This window comes from Ostrea edulis, chromosome 4, assembly GCF_947568905.1.
Source record: "Ostrea edulis chromosome 4, xbOstEdul1.1, whole genome shotgun sequence".
NCBI classification, from domain to species: Eukaryota; Metazoa; Mollusca; class Bivalvia; order Ostreida; family Ostreidae; genus Ostrea; species Ostrea edulis.
Window position 1 is genome coordinate 79,510,038 of NC_079167.1, and position 24,851 is coordinate 79,534,888.

A 24,851-nucleotide genomic window follows, 5' to 3' on the forward strand; every position below is an offset into this window, starting at 1 on the left:
TTGTGTGGTGAAAATTAATTTGGAGTAAGTGGTGCTCTGAACAGTAAACTGTAAGCGCATAGAAACTATCTGTAATTTTGCGCTTTATAAATGAATAAAGCAATAATAATAATAATAATAAACTATCGGGATATCTTCCTTGGATATGTCCCTTGTTTCAATTTGATTATTAGCATAGCGTATTAATTGGTAATAACACTTTACTAGACTGTAATGCGATAGCGAAGTTAATCGTACGATAGATATAAATAATATATTGTTTACTTACGGTATCCATATGTCAAAGTCAGTATCATTGATATAAAAACGACAAGTGTCTGCATACCCATAGTCCTAAAACAACAAGGAAGTTTTATTTTTAAATCTTAGAAAATAAGGTGATCAACAGTTGTCATATTTCTAATTGTTGAGACATTTAATGAATGTTTTCCACTCATAGTGAAACGTTACCATCTGTAGGTGAAGTACCACAAATTCAGATTTATGCTTAGCGCTGAGGGGCGTAGCAGTGAGGGTTCGTTATCGCGCCAACACCTGCTGCGACACAGGACCTCCGATTTAAAGGTCATATCCGGAAGACCCGTGATTCTTACTTCTAAATGCCGAGCGTTTGGCGAAGGAGGGTCACTACCAGTGTTAACGGGCCTCGAACTCACGACATGCTGGTTATGAAGCGAACGCTCTACCACTGAGCTACCGCGACCGGTATGGCCGGGAGAGAATGCAAGATCTAATGTCCAAAATACAATTGTGATACACGTGCTATAATTCCATGTTATATACCTGCTTGTAACGTCGTAACGGACTAGAGTTATATTGGTAGATAAAGGGAAGGGTTCCATGTTTGGTTTATTCCCCGAATGTCTACTCGTTAAAAACAACATCTCAGAATGAAAGTGGATTAAAGGGCCCTCTAACGGAAACTCATGTAGAGTTTATCTGGACAATCTAAATATAAATAAAGCAAAAACATCGCCCCTTTATCATTGAAAATAATCAATAGCACTATATGTACACATGAAGCACTGATTAACCAATGCTAATTCATCTATTTTACAAAATTCATTTCAGGATATAGGACACTGTTTAGATATGAAACTTAAACAAATTATTTTCATTTAAAGCACTGTTTATTAAAATAATTAGCACTTGTTCACAATCCAATACTGCCAGTGATTAACACACATGAATATTTTTTCAGTCACTCATTTATTTTTAAATAACATCACTGCCTAAGGTGTATAAGTTTGGATGCTTATTTCTTATTTTGTGTTTATATCGCTCAAATGATTCAATATGCAACAGTTTGCTCTGTGTATGATAAGTTTTTAATTAGAGGTAGCTACCGACAAACAAGTTGATGTTACAGGGGATTCAAAAGTCTCGAATAAAGTCAGCATTTCACAAATTCTATGGTCATTATAATGTTCTAGTGACAACACAACCTGTCATTGAGACAAATGCTGTCTGACGTGTTTCATATCGATTGTTAGGTTGTTCTTGGCACACTAATTTTGACTACGGATTACTTCGTTTACCTGATCAAGATATAAGGCTCACGGCGGGTGTAACCGGTTAACAGGGGATGCTTACTCCTCATAGTCATTTGATCCCACCTCTGGTATATGCATGGGTCCATGTTTACTCAAATCTTAATTTGATATTTCTTAAAGGAATTATGAGATTTTTCAATTATCGTTATCTTCACCTTTCATTTGAAAAACGTATATCCACTCCTTCAAAAACAGATAAAATATCTTAATGATATTGCCATGTTATAAAAAGGAAGATTCCTAGACAGGCATGTACGGTTTCTTGTACCTTTATTCGAAATGTTTAAATGGAAGGGCGTGTATATGAAAATGGGTGAAAGTAGCCTTGTAAAAGTAGCTCATATTTGTGTTATAATATTTGGTAGTTTTCATTTCATATTAAATTGAAATGAAGACTTGCTCTGCGATTTCCTTTAAAATTATTAACAAAAATGTCATCGCTGAAAACAATGGATGCGTGTCGCACAGTAAAGTAGTAAAAAATATGGGTCTATTTTTCTCTATTGGTAAAAAATAGTTTATTGTGGAAGTTTACATATTGATATGCAAGCAATTACAGGTCTTTCAGATCCAAATTTGTTCTTAATGTGGTTCCCAGTGTTGTAGAGTGAGCCTTCCCCCATAATGAGACCCCCCCCCCCCCGGAAGCCTGGCTCTAGAGTGAGCCTTCCCCCTGGGGAAAGGCTCACTCTAGAGCCAGACTTCCGGGGGGAAGTCTCACTCTAGAGCCAGATTTCCCCGTGGGAAGACCTACTCTATCACTAGTTGTAGAGTCAGACTTCCCCCATAGCAGGACTTCCCCCTCCATTTATTCCTGGTAAACTACTATCACTTTATAAAGATTGTTTAGATACCAGGACCTTTTTCAGCAGGGCATTAAATGATTTTGCTTAAGCCGTTCATCAACCTCAAGAGAAGAAAACGGTGAATAAAACGCATTGGAATTGATAAGTCATTTTGTTTGACCCATAGACCTTGAACTTTGACCCACACAATACCTATGCCGTGGTTAGTTTTAGAAGTTTGAAAAATGAAATGAGGAAATTTCGAATTTTTGTTTATTCTCATCTGCGTACAAATATCGGTTATGCTTTTAATAATACCGTATTTATATAGCATCCTTTTCATACACTATGTACGCTCGAAGGTGCTTTACAATGCATATATACCTTACAACAGAATGTTATACACATAATACATAGGAAATAAATAAAACATTAAAAGCTGTACCTATCTTCATTGTACATATAAAACATGAAAACACAAGATACCATAGATATGCTAGATAAGAATAAATATCAGCAAGGTACCTTTTGACCCATTTCAGCTTAATGTAAGATATATAAAATGCCAAATGTACCATATTTAGTCCCCCTTCATCATAACTTTTCTACCTTGTATTCCAAAATAAATTAAAACAATATTTTATTCAACTCTTCCAGTACTTGTTTAGGTGGGTCAGGCATTCCTGAATATAAGTGTATGAGTTTTGGAAGTGCTAAAGTTTTGATAATTGTGATTTTACCTATTGGAGTTAAATCCCGTTTAGTCCACAAACCTAGCAATGTTTAATGGCATTGATTTTAGATTGATAATTACATAAAGTCATGTCTTCCAGATGTTTTGTAAATACTATTTCGAGGAGCTTAAAATTGCTATTTCCCCATTTTATTTTCAGATCATTACACAAAGTTTCCGCCGAACCTGATTTGCTCCCCAACCAAATTGCTTGTGGTTTTGAAATATTTAAACGTAGTCCAGAAATCATTCTAAACATATCAATAACTCTCATATATTCTCTAAGTGATTTTACACTGCCATCTAACGTTAAAAAAGAGCCGTCCACATACTGGCCTAATTTATTTTATTTTCCATCCACAGTTACACCCTTAATATTTCGATTTTCTTTAAGTGCTTTTGCCAATAATTCTAGTATAATAATAAAGATATATGGTGCCAATGGATCTCCTTGTCTACAGCCTCGTTCAAAACTGAAGAATTTATATAAGTTTCCATTGTTAATTATACAACTGGTACTAGAGGTGTATAGAGTAAGAAACCATTTTACAATAGATTCCCCAAAATTGAAGGACCCGAGTGCCTTTACAATAAAATCGCATTCCAATGAATCAAACGCTTTTTCAAAATCTAATAATAATAACAATCCTGTCTGATTTTCCTTTTTTAGATAGTCAATCAAGTCATACAAAAAACGAGTGTTTTCACCAATAAACCGTCCCTTTGTAAAACCCTTCTGAGAGTCACCTATGATACTTGTTAGTACTTTCTTTAAACGATTTGCTATGGCACTAAAACCAATTTTGTAATCAACATTAATAATGATATTGGTCGCCAATTTTTCATATAGCGTCTATCTTTTTCTTCTTTGGGAATGCAAGTTATTACACCTTGGCATTGAAATTAAAAGACAAATTGCTGATTTGAAAACCAATGCAAAGTACATCATGAATTGTTGAGTCCACATCAGTGTAGAAAATGAACTCTAGTTATTATGTTAAATTTTTATATCAAGTTTGAAGGAAAAGGAGTTCATAGCCCCACAACTCAAAAGAGAGAAGTGGGAGGCTTATCTCAGTGAAACTATTTCAGAAAAAATGTTGGGAATTTCATTATATGAATACATCTTTATGCACAAAAGAAACAAAATTAATTTATTTTCAATACCGTATTCTTATGTGTTATATACATGTAGCTACAAACTCTTTCCTTCGCAAACTTAAACGTGTAGATAATGACTTGTGTTCATTTTGCAAAAGTGAAAGAGAAACAGTCACTCATACTTTTTATGACTGGGTGTACGTATCTATCTTCTGGAGAGATTTTGTGAAATGGTACAATGCATTTGTCAAAGGTTATAAAATCACAAAAAGAAGTGTGTTACTAGGCAATATTGATGGAAATTTGGAAAATTTTCTTTTGTTAGCAAAAAAGCATATTTATTACTCCAGATCACGGGACTCAAAACCCAAATTGTCAGATGCAATTATTTTTTTAAATACTATAGAAATTTAGAAAAATATTGTAAAAATGTGTTTCATAGCAAATCCAAAACACTTGGTAAATGGGCATTGTATGATAATATAATGGACAAGTAGTTTGTTGAAAATCATAATACATTTATATGAAAAATAAAATAATTAACCTTTATCTTTGAATGTGTATGTGTATATATGTATGTTTATGTGTGTACATATATTTTTGTGTGTATGTATATTTTATACATGTATGTATCATATATACAATTCACTGTTATTGTTGATACAGAAGGTGCACAGAGTAATTGCAAGTGTGAATGAGCGAGTGTAGATTATACAGTTTGAATGTTTGTATGTATAAATGTGTTGAAAATACAAAAATAAAACATTTTTTTAGAAAATAGGTAGGTAGGTAGATAGGTATAGGTAGGTAAGTAGGTAGAGAGGTAGATAGGTAAGTAATTCCCTGTCCGATAAACTAAAATTTATTTCATAGTTTGCATAGGATGGGATGAAAGCGGGGGTGTCCCTCTAGAGCGTCTCGCTCAAGAGGGTGTTATGGCTCTAGAGTGAGTCTTCCCCTTGGGGGTAAAGTTTATTCTATAGCATGTCTGCTGGGGGAGGTTCACGCTAGAGAGAGACTACCGGGTAGAAGGCTCACTCTAGAGCCAGACTTCCGTGGGGAAGGCTCACTCTAGAGCCAGACTTCCGTGGGGAAGGCTCACTTTAGACCCAGACTTCCGCAAGGGGGAAGGCGCACTCAAGAGCCAGACTTCCGGGGGGAAGTCTCACTATGGGGGGAAGTCTGGCTCTATAACACCGGGAGTAGGGGGAGCCCCAAATTTACATGGGAAAACACAGGGAAATAATATTAGAAATCTCTCTCTCTCTCTCTCTCTCTCTCTCTCTCTCTCTCTCTCTCTCTCCCAAATTGCTACACTCTGAAGAGCCGAACTACACGTAATTAATTAAATGTGGATAATGTATACTTAGTCATCGTTGGATATATTTTTTTCTACCTATTACCTATTCCATGGACTTTTTCTGCAATTTTACAATATATATATATATATATATTCAAGTCTCTTTTTTCGAGGTAAAATATAAAACAAAACCTCTAAACACTTTGTAGAAATATATCGACCGTGTTACCGGTATTCTTTCGTCGTGTTTATCTCTCATAGCAACGTAACGCAAGACTCGATACACGAAAGTACTATGACGTCACAGTAAGTATTATAAAATTGAAAAATATTATACACCTATTTACTGGCCATGAGGACAATATATTCTGAGAAGTAAATAGGTGTTCAATTATACCGCAGTAGACTTTATTTGTGTCAGACATACCAAAGTGAACTAAACTAACATTCGGCATTAGCCTAGATGGAATTGACCGAGGTGATTCGAGTGGTAAACCAATTAGAGTGATCAGCCTTTGACATCACAGAAATGAAAACGCGGGAAAATATAGAATCCGGTAAATAGTTTCAAAACACTATTTCCCTAGGGTGAAATAGTTCAGAAACTATTTCGCGGCTAGCGTTATCCAGAAGAAATATAATAATAATAATAATAATATCCTTTATTTATACAGGATTGCACAATTAGTTGTATAAACTAGTTTACATTGTGGTCCTGTCTATAACATATATACATATCGAGAACATAATATATCACAAAGCATGGAAATATCACAATTTATATACATACAGATAAGAACTAAATGAAAAGAGAAAATAAACACACGAGTATCATTGAGTGTCAAAATAATGTTTTAGATATGCTGATTTAAAAGATGTTGTAGGTGTACATTTTCTGATAAAATCTGGTAACGAGTTCCATAAAATTGCTGCTGAAATGATAAAATATCTTCTAAAATATTCTGTTTTGGCTCTTGTAACATAGATAAAATTTGTAGAGCTCTGTCTTGTATTTCTTGTGTTTACCTCATTCACAAATCTAAAAACATGTAAATACTTTGGAGTCATATGATGTAAAGCTTTAAACACAAGAATAATTTTTCGATAAATAAAATAGTCAATCAAAGGCATCCATCTCAAATTTGATAGCATGCAAGAAGTTGACACTGAATGAGGTACTTTGATATGTAAAAATAAATTTATATACATATATATATATATATATATATATATATATATATATAATCACTAAATTCCAACAACACCAGATACCTAAAAGTATCGGATCCACAACATGGATACAAGCTCAAAAACACTAAAGAACATAATGTGGCCAATATCAAGAGAATAAAAACAAAAACGGCATATAAATACATCTACCACTGCAACTACACTAATCTCCGAGTACGAGTTAGCTTTACTATTTGTCAACGTAATATAATTAACTCCTTCCAACTGAGATTAATTAAGTATATTTTTATCACTTCGTACATTTTGGAACAGCTCTTTGGACGAATAAAGCATTGGTTGGCAAGCCTAAAAACAACATGTAGTCTGCGTTGTAAATACGTTCGTAGATTGGTGTGATGATACTTTTTACAAATATGTAAACGCAGCCATGTACATCGTTCATATACGACCAAATATACACGATGTCACACTTGATTAGTCAACATCATATTAATTTGGACATAGCTATATCCTGTTACATTGAGAGTTTTGAATACGTTATTTGAAGAAGCCAAAGTTAGTCCGTAATTGAATCTTCAACACCAAACACAACCTGCATTCTATCATTATGGATTTTGCCCATCACAGGCACTTTAAACCCCGCGGGTTATTGACAATAATTTTTTTCCGAATCATGTCTTCAGTTCTTTACAATGAAAGGGATATATTATGTGAACATAAGCAACATTTTTCGTCATCAAAAAGATTCAGTCTTGTATTCTAGCTTATTTCATGTTCAATTCTGCATCCTGGGTTTCCTACAAATATACGTCTGCTATTGCATCCAAAGTTTTTAATCACAAACAACTATGTAGTGCCTAAATAAAGACAATATTATACATAATTCATTACGTATTCTTGTTCTTCATCTTCTTTCAACTATCAGAGCCTGAAATCACTTATATTCTAAGGTCCTACCGATCTTGCAATTGAAGACAAATTTTCATGGGAAGGTGGGCATAACGGATTCATCTTTAAGTGGAAAATCAAGAGTTACGGTACAAACACATATGCTTCGTTTAGAGAACATTAATATTGCACGTATTTGAGAGTAACGTTGAAAACATCCCCTCCGAGAAAACCAATGTCAACCGAGGAGTAGCCGAGGTGTATAATGATCTCACAAGGGTATAGAATTTCTAAAAGTACCCTCAACTGCATGTAATATTTAATTTATCATACTAAATGTTATATAAACAACAAAGCAAAACGACTTACGTCTTTGACATTTTATCAATCGCTGTCATACGATGTTTTGTTTATCAATGCAGGTATTCACGTTATTTTTAAACATTGTCGTACAATCTACAGTGAACCATATACGACCAAATATAATACGATGTCAGACTTGATTAGTCCACATCATATTAATTTGGACATAGCTATACCCTGTTTCATTGAGAGTTTTGAATACGTTATTTGAAGACGCCAAACACACCGAATTATATCATTATGGATGTTTCACATAACAGGCACTTTAAACCCCGCGGGTTATGGATAATAATTCTTCCGAATCATGCCGTCAGTTCTTTACTATGAAAGGGATAGATGATGTCAACATAAGCAATATTCTTCGTCATCAAAAGATTCAGTCTTGTATTCTAGCTTATTTCATGTTCAATTCTGCATCCTGGGTTTCCTACAAATATACTTCTGCTATTGCATCCAAACTTTTTAATCACAAAAAACTATGTAGTGCCTCAATATAGACCATATCATACATAATTCATTACGTATTATTGTTCTTCATCTTCTTTCAACTATAATATAGCTGTTACTTCTGGTGATGTCGATATATATTTAAAAATCGGAACCTCAAATCACTTATCTTATAAGGTCATAAATTCAAAGAATCCCTGTCTTGCAATTGACGACATATTTTCATGACAAGGTGAGTATAACGGATTCATCTTTAAAGTGGAAAATCAAGAGTTACGGTACAAACACATATACTTCGTTTAGAGAACATCAATATTGCACGTATTTGAGAGTAACGTTGAAAATATTCACTCCGAGAAAACCAATGTCAACCGAGGAGTAGTCGAGGTGTATAATGATTTCCCAATGGGATGGGATTTCTAAAAGTACCCTCAGCTACATGTAATATCTGATTTATCATACTAAATGTTATATAAACAACAATGCAGAACGACTTACGTCTGTTGACATTTTATCAATCGCTGTCATATGATGTTTTGTTTATCAATGCAGGTATTCACATTATTTTTACAAACATTGTCTAACAATCTACTGTGAACCATACGCACATAAATTTGATGCATGAGATAATTTTATATCACCCGTTACCAAGTGATGTTAACCGTTGCTAGATATTATTACCCTGGAACGCGTGCTTTCAATTCTCAGAGGGTAACAATAATTCAATATGGGATTTTCTTTCTCCATATGCTGAAAGATCAATTTGATTAGAGTAGTTTACATGAAAGTATAATGAAATATGAATATTTCCTTTTTGTATTTTTATTGAGGAAACAACCTCCTATGATGTCAAAAAATGTAGTATTTCATTCCTCGTGGAATGGTCGTGTCAAGTATGAAAAAGTCGCACGTTTTGATGTTGTTGATTTCAGGAAAGTTTTGATTTCAAATTTAATAATAGTTTGAATCCACATTTGATTTACACCACTTCTGGCATATGCCGTGGCACAGTCCGTTTGGAGTTTCTCTTTCACAGCAGTTTATATTTTCATGAGGGGCAAAGATGGGGGCTTAGTAGAGTATGTCCTGTTGTGTCCAGGGGTCCGTGTTTGCCAACTATCTATTTTGTATTGCTTATAGGAGTTATGAGATTGATCACTGTTCGTTACCTTCACCTTGCATTTACTGTATCCAGCAATGTATCTATGTTTCTAAGGATTTTGTTAAGTTTGGGAATCCATTATAGGTACGGTAACTCATTCGTCCCATTGATTGGTATATTAAAACAGTGAAGTATGGTTTTCAACAATTACAAATGTGGAATCAATACCAAGTTCGTTTAGAATACAGTTGTAATAGTGAGCCTTACAAACAAAAATAGCGTTGTTACAAGCTTTGTCAGCTGGAACCAAAACATATTCCTCATGTAGCCTATTCAATTCTTTTATCATTTCTGATTTACTTTACACAGAGGTACGCTCTTTCGCTTTGATATGTCGAATATGCGGTTTCATATTCCTCTTACACTTTTTATCCATTCGGACAAGATATCAAATTCTTTTTTCATATTTGACCCATTGTCTGGCATAATTTTCGACGGGATATTAAAGAAAGATGGATTGGTGTTTGTTGTTGGAAAACCTGATCACCAAAGACTACGAAGATATGCTCAATCATGAACTCCAATTCGTGTTTCATACCTGTCTGACGTGTTTCATACCGATTGTTAGGCCGTTCTTGGCACACTGATTTTGACTACAGATAACTCAATTTAACTGATCAAGATATAAGGCTCACGGCAGGTAAGACCCGTCCAGAGGGAATGCTTACTCTTCCTAGGGTTATGATCCCACCTCTGGTATGTTCCGTGGTCCATGTTTGCCCAACTCTTGTATTCCTTACAGGAGTTATGAGATTGATCAGTGTTCGTTGTTTTCACTTTTTATATTATTTGTTCGTAACGTAGGTAGTAAATACACAAATACAAATGTAGCTATGACCTGCATGAATCCTTCAAATATATGCTTATCACAATGTGAAAGGAAAGAAAAAAAATATCAATAAAACATCATCACGAAAACAAGAAGAATACGTTTTGTTTAAAATACATTTTATGAATGATCTCTTAAAGACAGATTCTGGTATGAACTACCATTGGACATGTCGAGTTCATGATATTGGTGTACTTCGTTATCGCTGACTTGTGATGGCGGTGGTATTTCTGCATTCGCGATATAGTCCGAGGAACGCTTCTCTTGTTTTCTGTTATATATTACCCTAAAATGTAGTAGCCTTAATGATATTATAAAGGCTTTGTGGGATCACGCAGAATATTCATAACTCACAGACATTTTGTTTACCTCAATAGTAAAACAATGACAACGGCCAGGCTAAAGATGATAACCAGTGAAATAGACAAGGCTGCGATGTATGCATCCGGAGTACTATACTCGTCAATAGGTGCCTCTAAAAGAAATACAAAAAATATTCAACTTTTAAATTCATTTTTACCTCCGATCATTAGAACATATGAAATATTACTAATTTTTAGTAGACAACAATTTGTTTAAAATTTCACAGATTCTAGATTGTTTTACCCTCAATAGCTAAAAAAGATTTAACAAAGATCAAGTCATTGAGAATACAGCTCTAAAACAGTACTGTTTCAACTAATTTCTATAAAAGGTAAAAACAATGATAAACTTCGGTATCAAGTTAAAGTAACAGTTATCAGTAAATATTGATGATATCGCGAGTAAATCCGTCACTACAGAGTACAAACCTTTCACGGAAAACACACCTGGAGGAATTTGATTTAGGGAAATAAAACTCCAATTTTAGTTCCTGACTTTGTCAACGTATAAGTTCAGAGAAATCAAAGGATGGCGGAAAGGCAGAGTTATGACTATCTTTAGACGTTAATCATATACTGACTAACATAGAATATTTCTCTTGTGTATTGTTTTAACCAAAAAGGTCAAGAATATGGTCAATAAAAGCATATGGTACTCGCTTATCATGTCAATGAAAGGTGAAGATAACAAACAGTGAAGAATCTCATAACTCCTATAAGCAATACAAAATAAAGAGTTGGGAAAACACGAACCCCTGGACACACCAGAGGTGGGATCAGGTGCCTAGTAGGTGTAACCATCCCCTGTCGACCGGTCACATCCGCCGTGAGCCCTATATCCTGATTAGGTAAACGGAGCTATCCGTAGTCAAAACCAGTGTGCTAAGAACGGCCTAACAATCGGTATGAAACACGTCAGACAGCATTTGACCCAATGATAGGTTGTATTGACGAACTAGATCGTTATAACGATAATAGAATAGAATGTTATAAAAATGGAAATTGTATTTTATGATGTACTGAGGATAAATCCGACTGTATGCAAGTAATTTGGCACACTATCTTATGTTGTATGAATTCAGGTGGTAAGTTGAGGAAGTAATGGTAAATATACAACATACATTTCTATAGTATGGTTCTATTTTGAACAATAAACAGTTTTTATTCCCATTTGATTACTAGTGCACGAAAGAGGGAGGAGACTTAGAATGTTTTATTTATTGCCGTAACATTTAATGCAGATAGTCTTAAGGCTTGACCCAGGCAGCATTAATGTCATGATTTGTATCTCAAATGCTTAGAAACGGGACTTTACAATAATTTTGAACAAGCGTAATACATAGTATTTGACATTATAGAGGAAATAATTGTCTATAGATATGAGTTAGCCACTTACTTTCACTACAATCAGGTGACCCTGTCCATCCAGAGGAACACGTGCAGGATCCGTCAACATGATCGCAAACGCTAAGGCAGTTCTGAGAACAATTCTGGGAGCAGTTCATTCCATATTTTCCTTCGTCACATACTTGAATACATGGAATACATGTAATACAGATAATCTCAGTCAATGAAAGAAATGAATAATACGTTTTGGGACCAATATTGTGTTATACGGATATTATTGATCCGTTATTGGCAGGTTTTGTCTTGTTTGTATTGCTGCACTGAATTTGCCAACTTATGACAGAGCTTGAATTGCCCATCATATTTCGGAAAAAATACCAGTATATGAAACAGCTTGGTATAATTTGTTGATATTAAAACTAAGATTTAGAACTTTATTTCATAGCGTAGGTGGTTTCTTTTAGCAATACTTAAATGAAAACATTGACAACGTCAGACGTCACAAGCTGTTGGCAAATTGCCACTTTAGATCTACGCATGACACTCAGGGCCATAGTGGCGAGGGTCTTTATGCTGCAACACGGGATCTTCATCGGACCCGCGACTCACACCTCTAAATGCCGAATGTTTGGCGAAGAAACCCTCACTACCTATTTTTACGACGTAAGTTTGACACAGCAAAATCACAAACGGGGTTCGAACCAACAATTTCCCGGTCTCGAGGTGAAAACCCTATTAACTGAGACAACAACGCGTGTAATACATTGATATGGGTACATACACTATTATGAGCATATGAATTTGTATTCTAATATAGTGACATTTCAAGAAATATTGATAGATGAAGTGATATAATTCAGGAAGGAGTCAATTACGTTTACTTTGACTTATTAATGCTTTGTTTTGTTTTTAGTCAATCTCATAACTCAGTCGATTATAGATGGCTAGTCCTTGGCGCTTGTGCATCTGATGAGGATTAAATAGAAATTGAATGTATGTGTGAATCTACACACCAGAACTTGTATATAGCTTGATACACAATAAGTGCGTTCATTATTATCAAAAGACTACATACGCTTGTTGCAGAAACTTCCTAAGTATCCTGGTGTGCAGCCCTCCAGACAAGATCCAGTGATGCGATTACATGTCATGTTTCTGCAATGACTGCTGCAGTGATTTCCACAACCTTTGCCGTATGTTACTACTGAGCATTCTAGAGGAACATTAGAGAAAAGCATTATTAAATGAAATAGTTATCGCTTGAACTTTTACTGCAAGATGATAAACATAAATGTCATGCGTAGATAAATGCAAGGTGAAGACAACGAACAGTGACCAATCTCACAACTCCCACAAACAATACAAAATAAATAGTTGGGCAAAAACTGACATTTCCATGAAAAAGTATTTCCCGCATCATACCATTCATCTTCTACATATTGCTCGTACATACATTGTTTTCTATTTGTATACGTGTATGTAACTTGCTGAAATATATCCAATTATCCACGAACATTAAAGTATCTGCATGTCTGTATTTTCTTTTTTAGGTATATGAATGGCAACGATTCCAATCTTATTATTAATTTGAATTTTGTAACTAATCAGTAAAGAATTGATCTTGATTATATCAATGTAATCTGTGAAGTAGTTTAGAAGTATTTGAGATGTCTGAACTGGAAATTGTTTTATTAGTTTTAATTATTTGTTTTTCATATTTCAAAAATTACATGATGTAAACATTGTCATTTAAAAGCATTACGATATAAAGAAATACAGAGCATGGAAAAAATATACAAAGGATTAGTAAGAAACGTCTTATCTAAGATTACTTTTTTGGCAGTTGGAAGTCCTCCATCCCGGTTTACATCCGTATGTACAGCTACCCGTGATATGGTCACATGACTGGTTGGCACAGTTCTCGTTACACTGTGCAGAGCAGTTTTCTCCATACCATCCACCATTGCAAACTCAACAAACAACCAATGAACAATAATAATCACCATTTCAAAAACTTACTTCAATAGACAGAAATATTTTTGTCATTGTATTATTTTTATCTATCAATTTTGTACGAGATAAATCATATACATTAAAAATTGTTTTTTAAAGTTTATCAAGAGAAGAGTGATAGCGCTGACCTCAAACTAGACTGTTAAAAAACCCAGTACATGTTGTCCTATATCGAGTCAGTTGACGTAATAAACCATATACCATATGTAGAAGGTTCAATTTCAAAATCTCTTTTAATTTCCGAACCACTCTATTTTGTCTATGAGGTTTGCTTTCCACTGAGTCTTAGTCATGAAAGTACAATTCAAATACGTTATATAATTAAACACTGTGAACTGATGCAACTAGAAACTACAACAAATCAGGCCACTAGCTCAATTACAAAACCTAGAAAGCGAGATAACACAAGAAATCCAAAGAGGAATATGCAAATATAATCATATGAATCTTCAAATTATTTTGTTTGTTACAGACGGTAGATTTACTTTGTTCATTAAGAACTGGATACCTACTTTCTTCACATTTACTTCCTTGGAATCCATCGTCACATCCATGTTCACAATGTCCGTCTCTATGGTTACATTGCTTACTTTCAGATCGGCACCGGGAACTGCAGATTTCTGAACAATTCAGTCCGTACCGGCCAACTGAACATACTGTCAATGTAAAACATAATTATTCAAAAATTTTCATATCAAGACAAATTCTCGACAGTTAGCATAAAAATTATTTTTAAGAGAGAAAAAAACCCATTTCAAGTAATGACCATGTGTATATGTTAATTGTACCACTGGTTAAGTATGCAAGGTGAATATAATGAACAGTGATCAATCTCATAACTCTTATAAGCAATACAAAATAGAGAGTTGGGCAAACACGGATCCCTAGACATACCAGATGTGGGACCTAGGCCTGAAGACCATAAACTGAGAAAAAACTTAACTCTTAATTTCTAATCCACCTAACTTTTGGAATAATTTTCACAAACAATATAATTTTCAGCATATGTTTGTATATACTTTTTTATCAGCCAACAGGTTTTAAACATTCATGCTACATGTAGATAAATCGTTAAAGTTTAGGTAATTGAAATTTTGACCTAAGTATATTCTCAGTTTATGGTCTTCGGGTCAGGTGCATCCACTGTGGACCGGTCACACCCGCTGTGGGCCCAATGTCTAGATCAGGTAAAGGAAGTAATACGTAGTCAAAATCAGTGTACCAAGAACGGCGTAACAATCGGTATGATACACGTCAAACAGCATTTGACCTTATCAAAGGTTATATGGACAAACTAGATCGTTATAAAGATCATATAATTTGCGAAATGCTGACTTTCAACGAACTGTTGAAACCCTTGTAACATCAACCTGTTTGCGGAAGCTATATATATGATTGAACAAATATTGAAATTGCGAGAAAACTTCGTAAATCATGTGGATGAAAGTACCTATTAAACAAAGAAACAAACACACACACATACACACGCACACGTTTATAAATACATACATACATAATCTAAACGCAAAAACATGCTTTGGAAACGAACTATTTTACCTATTACAGTAGGTGCCGCCGATATGGTTGAAAAATTAATGGGATGATAGAACAAGGTCTAGTGGACTAACAAGGCGTATATACAAGTAGGAATGCATAATTACTGATTAGACCTAGGATAAACAAACTTCCGGTAAATACATAAATGTTTTTGCAACATATCACCTTTGTCACAGAGTTCCCCGGTATATCCGAGATTACAGCCATCGTCACATCTTCCTGTTGTCCTGTTACAGGGTAGGTAACTCAGACACTGTCTACTACAGTTATACATACAATCAGGGCCGTATGATTGTGCAGGACACTCTGATAAAATATTATTTTATCGGAATATTTTAATATTTTGAACGATCATTTGGTTTTCGTTTCACTTCCCTGGCTACTTTATAAATTATTGGCTGTTTGTCATAAGTCTAAATGTATAATGCATTGATGTTCCGTGCTTTTCTATTAAATATTCCATTACACTTTGCAGGTGCATTCTATTTGTTTTAGAAATATTTAAAGTAATGACAAATGAATTACGTGTTTTACAATATGTTCCTGTCCATCCATTGCCACAGCCATAGTCACATTGTCCTGTGGTGTGATTACAGGACAGGTTGTCTCTGCAGTGTCCGGTACACGTATATCTACACTGTAAACCGTAATATCCAGCTGGACAAGCTACGAAAATGTCTTCTTTTGATAAGTTGTATATTGTCGTATCTCATTTTGTATCAAATTTATAGACATTGAAATATCAACAGTATATCAATGATGTAACATACGTAATCTTACATTCATTACAAAACTCTCCCATCCATCCTGCAGTACAACCCAAACACGTTCCTCTAACAATGTCACATCTCATTTCCTGACAGTTGTTTGGACAGGGTACATCACAATTATATCCATATACACCGGATTCTTTACAACCTATTGATGTAACACAGGGAAAATATAGCACCTCATCTATTCATACACAAACGGATTTTAATTGTACGATGATGTAGCACAATATTACACACAATATTGCTGTATTTATCATATGCATTTACATTTATTATACACTAGGTATAATTGGAAACACAATATTACCTGTTACAAATACTTCACACAATTCAGTGTAAACATTCGCATTTTCATATCCGGTAGGATAAACTGTACCGTCAAGTCTTTCATTGTAAAATATAACGTAACGTCCATGTTTGACGCAAGTTGTACTGAAATCCAAGTTCGGTAACTCCTGTCCGTTTTTGTAACATAGATACCCATCCTCCTTTCCAGTTGTGTTCGACACATAGAGCGAGAAACCAGCAAAACGACCTCTTTGTCTCATGACTGAAATCATCAATATATGAGAAGATGATGAACATAATGATGGGTGGAAAAGTGTTAAATTACCACAGGGATTTATTAGTCTATATTTGAAAACGCCGTCTGTTGGGAGCTGGGAACTTTTGATAAACAATGTGATGAAAATTGGGGAAATGTGCGTTGCTTTTAGATGTATATCAGATTATGCAAATGTGACAGCATGAACTAACTTTGACAGTGATTGAGACAGCAACTCTACATCATATTGTATCAATAAATGTGGTCAAACTAGATAGTGTAAGGCATAACAAAAACAACATGAAAAAAAAAACCGATTTTGTTTTTACCAAAATCTAAAAACTAAAACATTGAGATTGGTAGATCAGCATTTGTTCTGTGAAATGCATTGGAAGTTATTAATTCAATGTTTAAATAATATTGATAATAGGAGAGTAAATTTTATTTAGAAAAAAATATCTTACTATTCCATCATACATGTTCAATGCAGTATACAACATTCCTATTTCTGGTGATTAGACTCTACAAATGAAGTGCAGAGTTTCAAAGACTTGTTTCTATTGAAAAGGCACTGAAAATATTTTTGTCTGTATGAAACAACGTATAATCATTACCTAATAACTCTGAAGTCGTGTAGTAAATGGAAATGATGGATGAATCTTCATTGTAACACATAATACCATGAAATAATAATGGAGGAAACTCGGATGTAAGGAAATGTTGGGGATGTTTTGAGTGTTTTATAGGGTACTGCTAATTGATTTATATAGAGGGGGTTTATGAACAATAGGACCATGCTCGTCGTATTATCCAGGAGAGATACCATGGTCTGACCAGTCGACAAGGGATGCTTACTTCTCTTAGGCACCTAATCCCACCTCTGGTATGTCCACGGGTCAGTGTTTGCCCAACTATCTATTTTGTATTACTTATAGGAACTATGAGATTGATCACCGTTCGTTATCTTAACCTTTCATACAAAGCTACTGTTCGCTAAATTGGGAAATGTCATTCACTATGAAAATAAAAACTTCTTCCAGTGATAATGGATCTAAATTTCGGTCCCTGAAAACGTACAGTGAAGGTAATGATAAATCCCTGTGCTATATCCTTCATAATCCTTGAACTGAGTTTTATTGACAATCATTACCATATTGTTCTCCATAGTCACTGAACTGTATTCTGATGCTGAAGATGCTGAGTACTTTCTGAAGGTCAACATACCACCATGTCCATTCATCTGAAGTTGTAGTTCCAATAGGTGCTGTCCTTGTACATGTGTTAATGTCTCCATCCACTGCACGACTGGATTGATACTGCTGACATGTTCCACTTTGTTGGCAGTTGGGTACCTCCTTAGCCTGATCGGTCTCCGTATTCTGAGATAGGATTTCTGTACAGCAAATGAAATTATCGATATCACTAAACATCAGTTGAGAGCTTCTATCTTCTTTGATAATGTATACATCAAAGGAATAATCTACCTTCTTTATCAATACTTAAAACATTTGTAATTTAATGGATATCGCACGAGTTAAGCAATGTGAACAAAGATTATTTGTAAACCTACAAATTATCAAAATCTGTTATAAGTTTCAAAGAATTGAACCTAGCTACTAGCAAGCGAATGTGTTCATAAACATAGCTTAATCTTTCCATCATTTTAAGAATAAGTGATACATGTACCAAGTTATGAAACTAATGATGTGATGAATGTAAAGTTTACTGTTTACTCACGGTATCCAGATGACGAAATTAATCCCACTGCTACATGTATGAGGAAGACAAGTGTATGCATGTCGTGTTTATCGTTGTAGACGACAACCAGGAAGTTTGAATATTAAATGTTTATTTAGATATCTTTACAGGCTTCATGATATGGTTGACGGTTCACTTCTATAAATACCCATTACTGTCAAGGATCAATGTATACATTTGTGGTATTCTGTAGGGTGCCAAAGATTAATGTATGCATTTGTGGTATTCTGTAGGGTGCCAAAGATTATTGTATGCATCTGTGCTATTCTGTAGGGTGCCAAAGTTCAATGTATGCATTTGTGTTATTCCTTCGAGTCAATGCGTTGTTTGTCAACGTACGACGAGTGGTTCGTGTCGTATTTAAAATTTGGCCGTCCGTCTCAAACGCTTATCTAAGTAATAACTAACTATTCTAAAATCTTCACTTGACTATGAAATGGGACAGCACACAATCCTTGATCAAATCTTTTGTCTTTCTGCCTTCAAAGGATTTAATTAAGTCAACATCCCAATTCATTTATTTACTATGGCTCTCTGTGTTGTTACTTTTTGCACTAAATACGAGGGCTGTTCGACATGTACTGTGTATTGTACCACAGCACGATAACGTTTTGCATGATTTCGATTTCGTAGATGATGATATGTTAGCGTGTCACACTTACTACAACACGGGACATCCGTTTTTAAGGTCATCTCCGAGTGTATGTGGCATTCATACCTCATTCAGAGCGTTTAGCGATGGAACTGTCACTACATGTTTTAACGACTTAGGTCTGTCGTGGCCAGGATTCGAACCCCAGGTCATCCGCTTGCGGGCGAACGCTCTAACCTTTAGGCCACCGCTGTGGTTAGCAAGACATACGGGTGTATCAAGGAACTGAGTCAACAACAAAACAATTTTCTGAAATCATATTATATGAAATGCTAAACAAAACAATATATTACTACTGGTAATACTAATTGAACGACGTAATTCTCTCGAAAACGCTTTGCTCATTGACTCAATACCCAAACAACCTGGAAGATAACTATATATCCCATATATATGCCCAACGTGACATAAAAAGGGAATATAACGAACAGTTATGAATCTCATAACTCTTGTAAGGAATAAAAAAATAAAGAGTTGGGATAACGCAGACCTTTGGATATATTAGAGGTGGTATCATCGATCTGGGAGGAATACACATCCCCAATCGAACGGTCACATCCACCGTGAGATATATATCTTGATCAGGTAAACATAGTAATCCGTAATCAAAATCAGAGTACAAAAAAATGCCTAACCATTGATATAAAATATGAAAGCTGAAGATAACAAACAGTGATCAATCTCATAACTCCTGTAAGAGAGTTGGTTAAGAAGTCAGACAGCCTTTGATCCAATGACAGGTTGTATTGACAAACTAGATCCTAATAATGACCATATAATTTGCGAAATGCTGAACTCTGACAATGAAGCATTGTCTTTTTGGACCTGGAATGGTTACATGAAAAATATCGAGTAAAAAAATATCGGATCCCTCGACACACCAGAGGTGGGATCAGGTACCTAGGAAAAGTAAGCATTCCCTGTCGAAACATCATCCTAACTGGTATTTAAAGCAATTTCTCAGGAATATTATTGGTATAGAAAAATGTGATTTAATAAATATCGGTTTTGGCTGATTACTATCTTAACTCTTGACAAAATGATTATAATGAGAATAATCATAAACACTTAAATATAGTAATAGCCATTTTAGAAATGTATATCTTAGATTTTCAGTGTAAAATTGGGTTGTCCTCAATCAATTATATGTTTAACGTAAAGTGAAGATTACCGTCTTAAAAAATCTTAAAAAGATAATCAATTACGTTTAAGTGTTTACTTACAGCAACAGAACTTATGCTATTTATACAGCCATTGACTATACCTTGAATTGATGCAAGGTGAAGATAACGAACAGTGATCAATCTCATAACTCTTATAATCAATACAAAATATATTGTTGGGCAAACATGGATCCCTCGACACACCAGAGGTGGGATCAGGTACCTAGGAAAAGTAAGCATTCCCTGTCGAACAGACCAGTTTTGTTTTGAATGATCTCAACATCTAAAACTTAATGATATGTATGTAATGTAAAACTTATACGGTACCAATTTTGATGCACCAGATGCGCATTTCGACAAATAATGTCTCTTCAGTGATGCTCAACCGAAATGTTTGAAATCCGAAATAACAATGAAGTTTTAGAGCTATTATGGGGGGAAATAGTGTGCCAAAACAGTGGAGTCAAATTCGTCTAAGGATAAGAGCTATGCGTGAGGAAGATAATCCTTAATTTTGAAATGAATTTCTAAATTTTATAACAGCAATTAAATATACATCCGTATTTTTAAGCTAGTAACGAAGTACTTAGCTACTGGGCTGTAGAGACCCTCGGGGACTAACAGTCCACCAGCAGAGGTTTCGACCCAGGGGTCATAATGTAAAACTTATACGGTACCAATTTTGATGCACCAGATGCGCATTTCGACAAATAATGTCTCTTCAGTGATGCTCAACCGAAATGTTTGAAATCCGAAATAACAATGAAGTTTTAGAGCTATTATGGGGGGAAATAGTGTGCCAAAACAGTGGAGTCAAATTCGTCCAAGGATAAGAGCTATGCGTGAGGGAGATAATCCTTAATTTTGAAATGAATTTCTAAATTTTATAACAGCAATTAAATATACATCCGTATTTTTAAGCTAGTAACGAAGTACTTAGCTACTGGGCTGTAGAGACCCTTGGGGACTAACAGTCCACCAGCAGAGGCCTCGACCCAGGGGTTATAATGTAAAACTTATACGGTACCAATTTTGATGCATTGTTTCAAATTTCTCAAAATACAAGTTTTAAAACTTGTTTCTTAACGTTTTTCTTCCCTAGTAGATTTTGAATTTTAGACCTGTTGCTAAACTAGAATTAATTTCAGAGAGCCTATTGAAAGGTGAAGATAATGAACAGTGATCAATCTCATAACTATTATAAGCAATTCAAAATGTATTGTTGGGCAAACACGGATCCCTCGACACACCAGAGGTGGGATCAGGTACCTAGGAAAAGTAAGCATTCCCTGTCGACCGGTCACACCTGCTGTGAGCCCTATATCCTCATCGGGTAAACGGAATTATCTGTAGTCAAAATCAGTGTGCCAAGAACGGCCTAACAATCGGTATGATATACGTCCGACAAAAGTTGACCCAATGATAGGTTGTATCCTTACTCCTCCTCGGAACCTGATCCAACCTCTGGTGTGTCCAGGGGTCCGTGTTTGCCCTACTATCTATTTTGTATTGCTTGTAGGAGTTCTTCACCTTTCATTGACGAACTAGATCGTTATAACAACCACAGAATTTGCGATATGCTGACTTTAATCGAGACTGTTGAAACTCCTGTACCATCAACTTGTTTGTCAGTAACTTGTCTCGATGTAAAAACCGACTATAAGCAGAACAAGTTCTTGCGTATCGAATCAGTTGAGAGATATAAACACCATATGTAGGTGATAATGGAATATTGCTACATAAATATGTGAAGTTGACGATGGAGAAGCTGAAATCATCCTGTTTGTCATATAGTTGAGTTGTCAGTTTGCCGTTAATGTCTGCTTTCAATAATATATCTAGGTAATGGTAATCGAACAAAAAAGGTTCAGTTCATTAAACCAACTCAGTCACTCACTTCTAGATCTTACAGGCGCATGAAATGTTTGAATTTACCCCAAAACACAAACAGGAAATTTATTTCGTATGTGAAAAAAATAGAGTTCATATACAGTTATAAGTACTGTTATTAAAAGTAAGGAGAGACCATTTGTATCTTTATACAGTGATGAACTAATATCATTGTAGTAATCTAGGCACAATTTGTAGGTTTTCATTAGAGGTACAGAATTATCAACGGCTGTGCAACATGTAGTCGATTTTGATAAATTCCATTCTCAATACTCAATGGAACATCGCCATTATATTTACAAGAACTTCTGTTACACACCTAATAGATCCCTGCGATCAGAAAACTCTATGGTTCTTGTGCAGCCACGTGCTCATACTAAGACGGTTCGACGTGGTGAGTGCTACAGTTTGGACCAATCTACCCTAAGACCTGAGATCTGAGAGGAATTTCATTCGTTTTAAAAAGTTATTAAAAACTTGCCTTTTTTACCATTGCTTACCCAGATTCTTCTTAGTGTTTATTTAAAGTTGCTCATTTTTAAATTGACCTTATTACAATGGACAACACAGCAATTTTACATGTGAACATTACCAATCCTTTTAAAGTTATATGTATATTCTTAAGTGTTTTTTCACTCTAGTATTAATTAATTTTTATGCTCTTATATCCATAAGTGTTTTATGTACAGCGCTTTAGGGTAATTTTATAGTATATTTGGGGCTTTATAAATTTTGTATATTAATGATAATGAATAGCAGTTTGTAAAATTAATATACAAGATTTCCCATGTAGTGAGGTCCAGTTGTGTTCAAAGCATAGCTCCCCCATCCCTATGGTGTGTAGTATCATATATATTGAATTTATACCATCTTTGGCAGGATGTATCATATTCCGATTCAAATTTTAAGAATGGGACATGTAGTGATAACTCCTCTCAAGAACAATTTGTTACATGTTTTTTCAAAATAATCTACAAGCATTCTCATATGGTGTACATTCCTCTTTTGTTTTGCAGTTAGAGCGTGGACCTTGGACAAAGCTTCTCATCAAAATCCTTTAAGGCGGCATGATACACTGTTCACTGGAAATTGAGATGAGTGTTTAGCATTTTGAGTGATCTGCACTTGATTCACGTTTATTTTTAAATGTATTTACGCATTGGTATTCAAGAGGTGTTACCAACCAGAGTTTCATAACGACAGCGACTCTTGTTCGAGTAGGATCGAAATTTACCGGAGACTTTTACATTTCTTTTATTTCCTACTCTGCAAAATCTAAATTTTACAGGTTTTGTGTCTCTCGAACACCAACATAGTTATCCTCTCTTTAGTTTGGTGTTTCATTTCATTATCATATATACTTGAGTAACATTTGAATAATATTTCTTTGATTTGTTAATGGGTTACGCAAATTATTTCTGTAATGGTTGTGCTCTTCGTCTCCCTTTTAACAACCCAAAGACATTTTATCATTTGTATTTACATTTTTCTGCTTCTTTTTTTAAAATATAGATACACTTTCAAGTTAATAAAGTGTAAATATTATTGACCTGTAAGTTATTTAAAAGCAACATTTAAAATCACCTGACTTTGACTTGTTTCCATATTTGGTAATGATATCCATATTCAAGCAATGGTAAATAAGAATAGTCCATCAAAAGAATGTTATATATTTTTCTTTACTGATTTGTAAGTTGATCTACATATCAATGCAAACCGCTTTACCACCTTGGTTTATTTTTCAGTAGTTGAAAAATTAGCTCGTTGAATGAATATACATGTATTCATACGCGGACATACAAGAATAAAAAGCTGGATTTAACTGAATTGAAACAAACTGTCTTTTTCGTTGTATATAAAAAGCAATGTACATCAATAGAAATTAAGGAGAAGACACATAGTGAATGTACATTTACCAGACATTAGTTTATTACCGGAAATTCGGTTATAGTGTCGGGCATCCTTAATTAAGGCGTTTAAATACTCAAATACCATTAGTACGAAAGTCTGCATTAAACGTTTCATAGTTCACCACATATCAATGTATATGTATGTTTTATCTCAAACCCAGGGTGCATTGCATACCTTATAACATACATTTGTTACACTGTATATTCATGTACAAACAGGCTGTGCTCATTCGACTTCATATGGCACAACTGATCTCGGTGATTATGGGAGCTACCGCCCAAAGAAACAATGTGATGACCCAACATGGGCGAATTATGCAAGGAGTATGTCTACGTGCACAAACATCACTAATGAAATACATACCCTGAAGCGTGCTACTACACCTCCAAAGCGTTTCGTTTCGTTCCGTGCAAACCGTTCATCTTCCGTGCAGACCGTTCAGCGTTTCGTGCATATTGTTTACCGTTCCGTGCAAATCGTTTCGTGCAAGAATCGTTCCGTGCAGGATCAAGCCACGCCCATAGAAACG

General features: G+C 34.9%; 2 protein-coding genes across 2 annotated transcripts in view; one reads left to right on the plus strand and one right to left on the minus strand.

Moving 5' to 3' along the window:
* The window catches only part of LOC125682712 (receptor-type tyrosine-protein phosphatase epsilon-like), an 83,090-nt gene extending 64,344 nt beyond the window's left edge, over window positions 1-18,746 (minus strand). Inside the window, exons 1-2 of the mRNA XM_056163850.1 lie at window positions 18,686-18,746; window positions 18,099-18,341 (exon numbers count right to left, since the gene is read on the minus strand). Of these exons, the coding sequence (XP_056019825.1) occupies window positions 18,099-18,341; window positions 18,686-18,746 (304 nt within the window). The remainder of the gene's footprint in view (window positions 1-18,098; window positions 18,342-18,685) is intronic.
* LOC125669341 (uncharacterized) overlaps window positions 1-24,851 on the plus strand; it is a 170,315-nt gene that overhangs the window by 82,886 nt on the left and 62,578 nt on the right. The gene's annotated exons all lie outside the window — the stretch shown is intronic.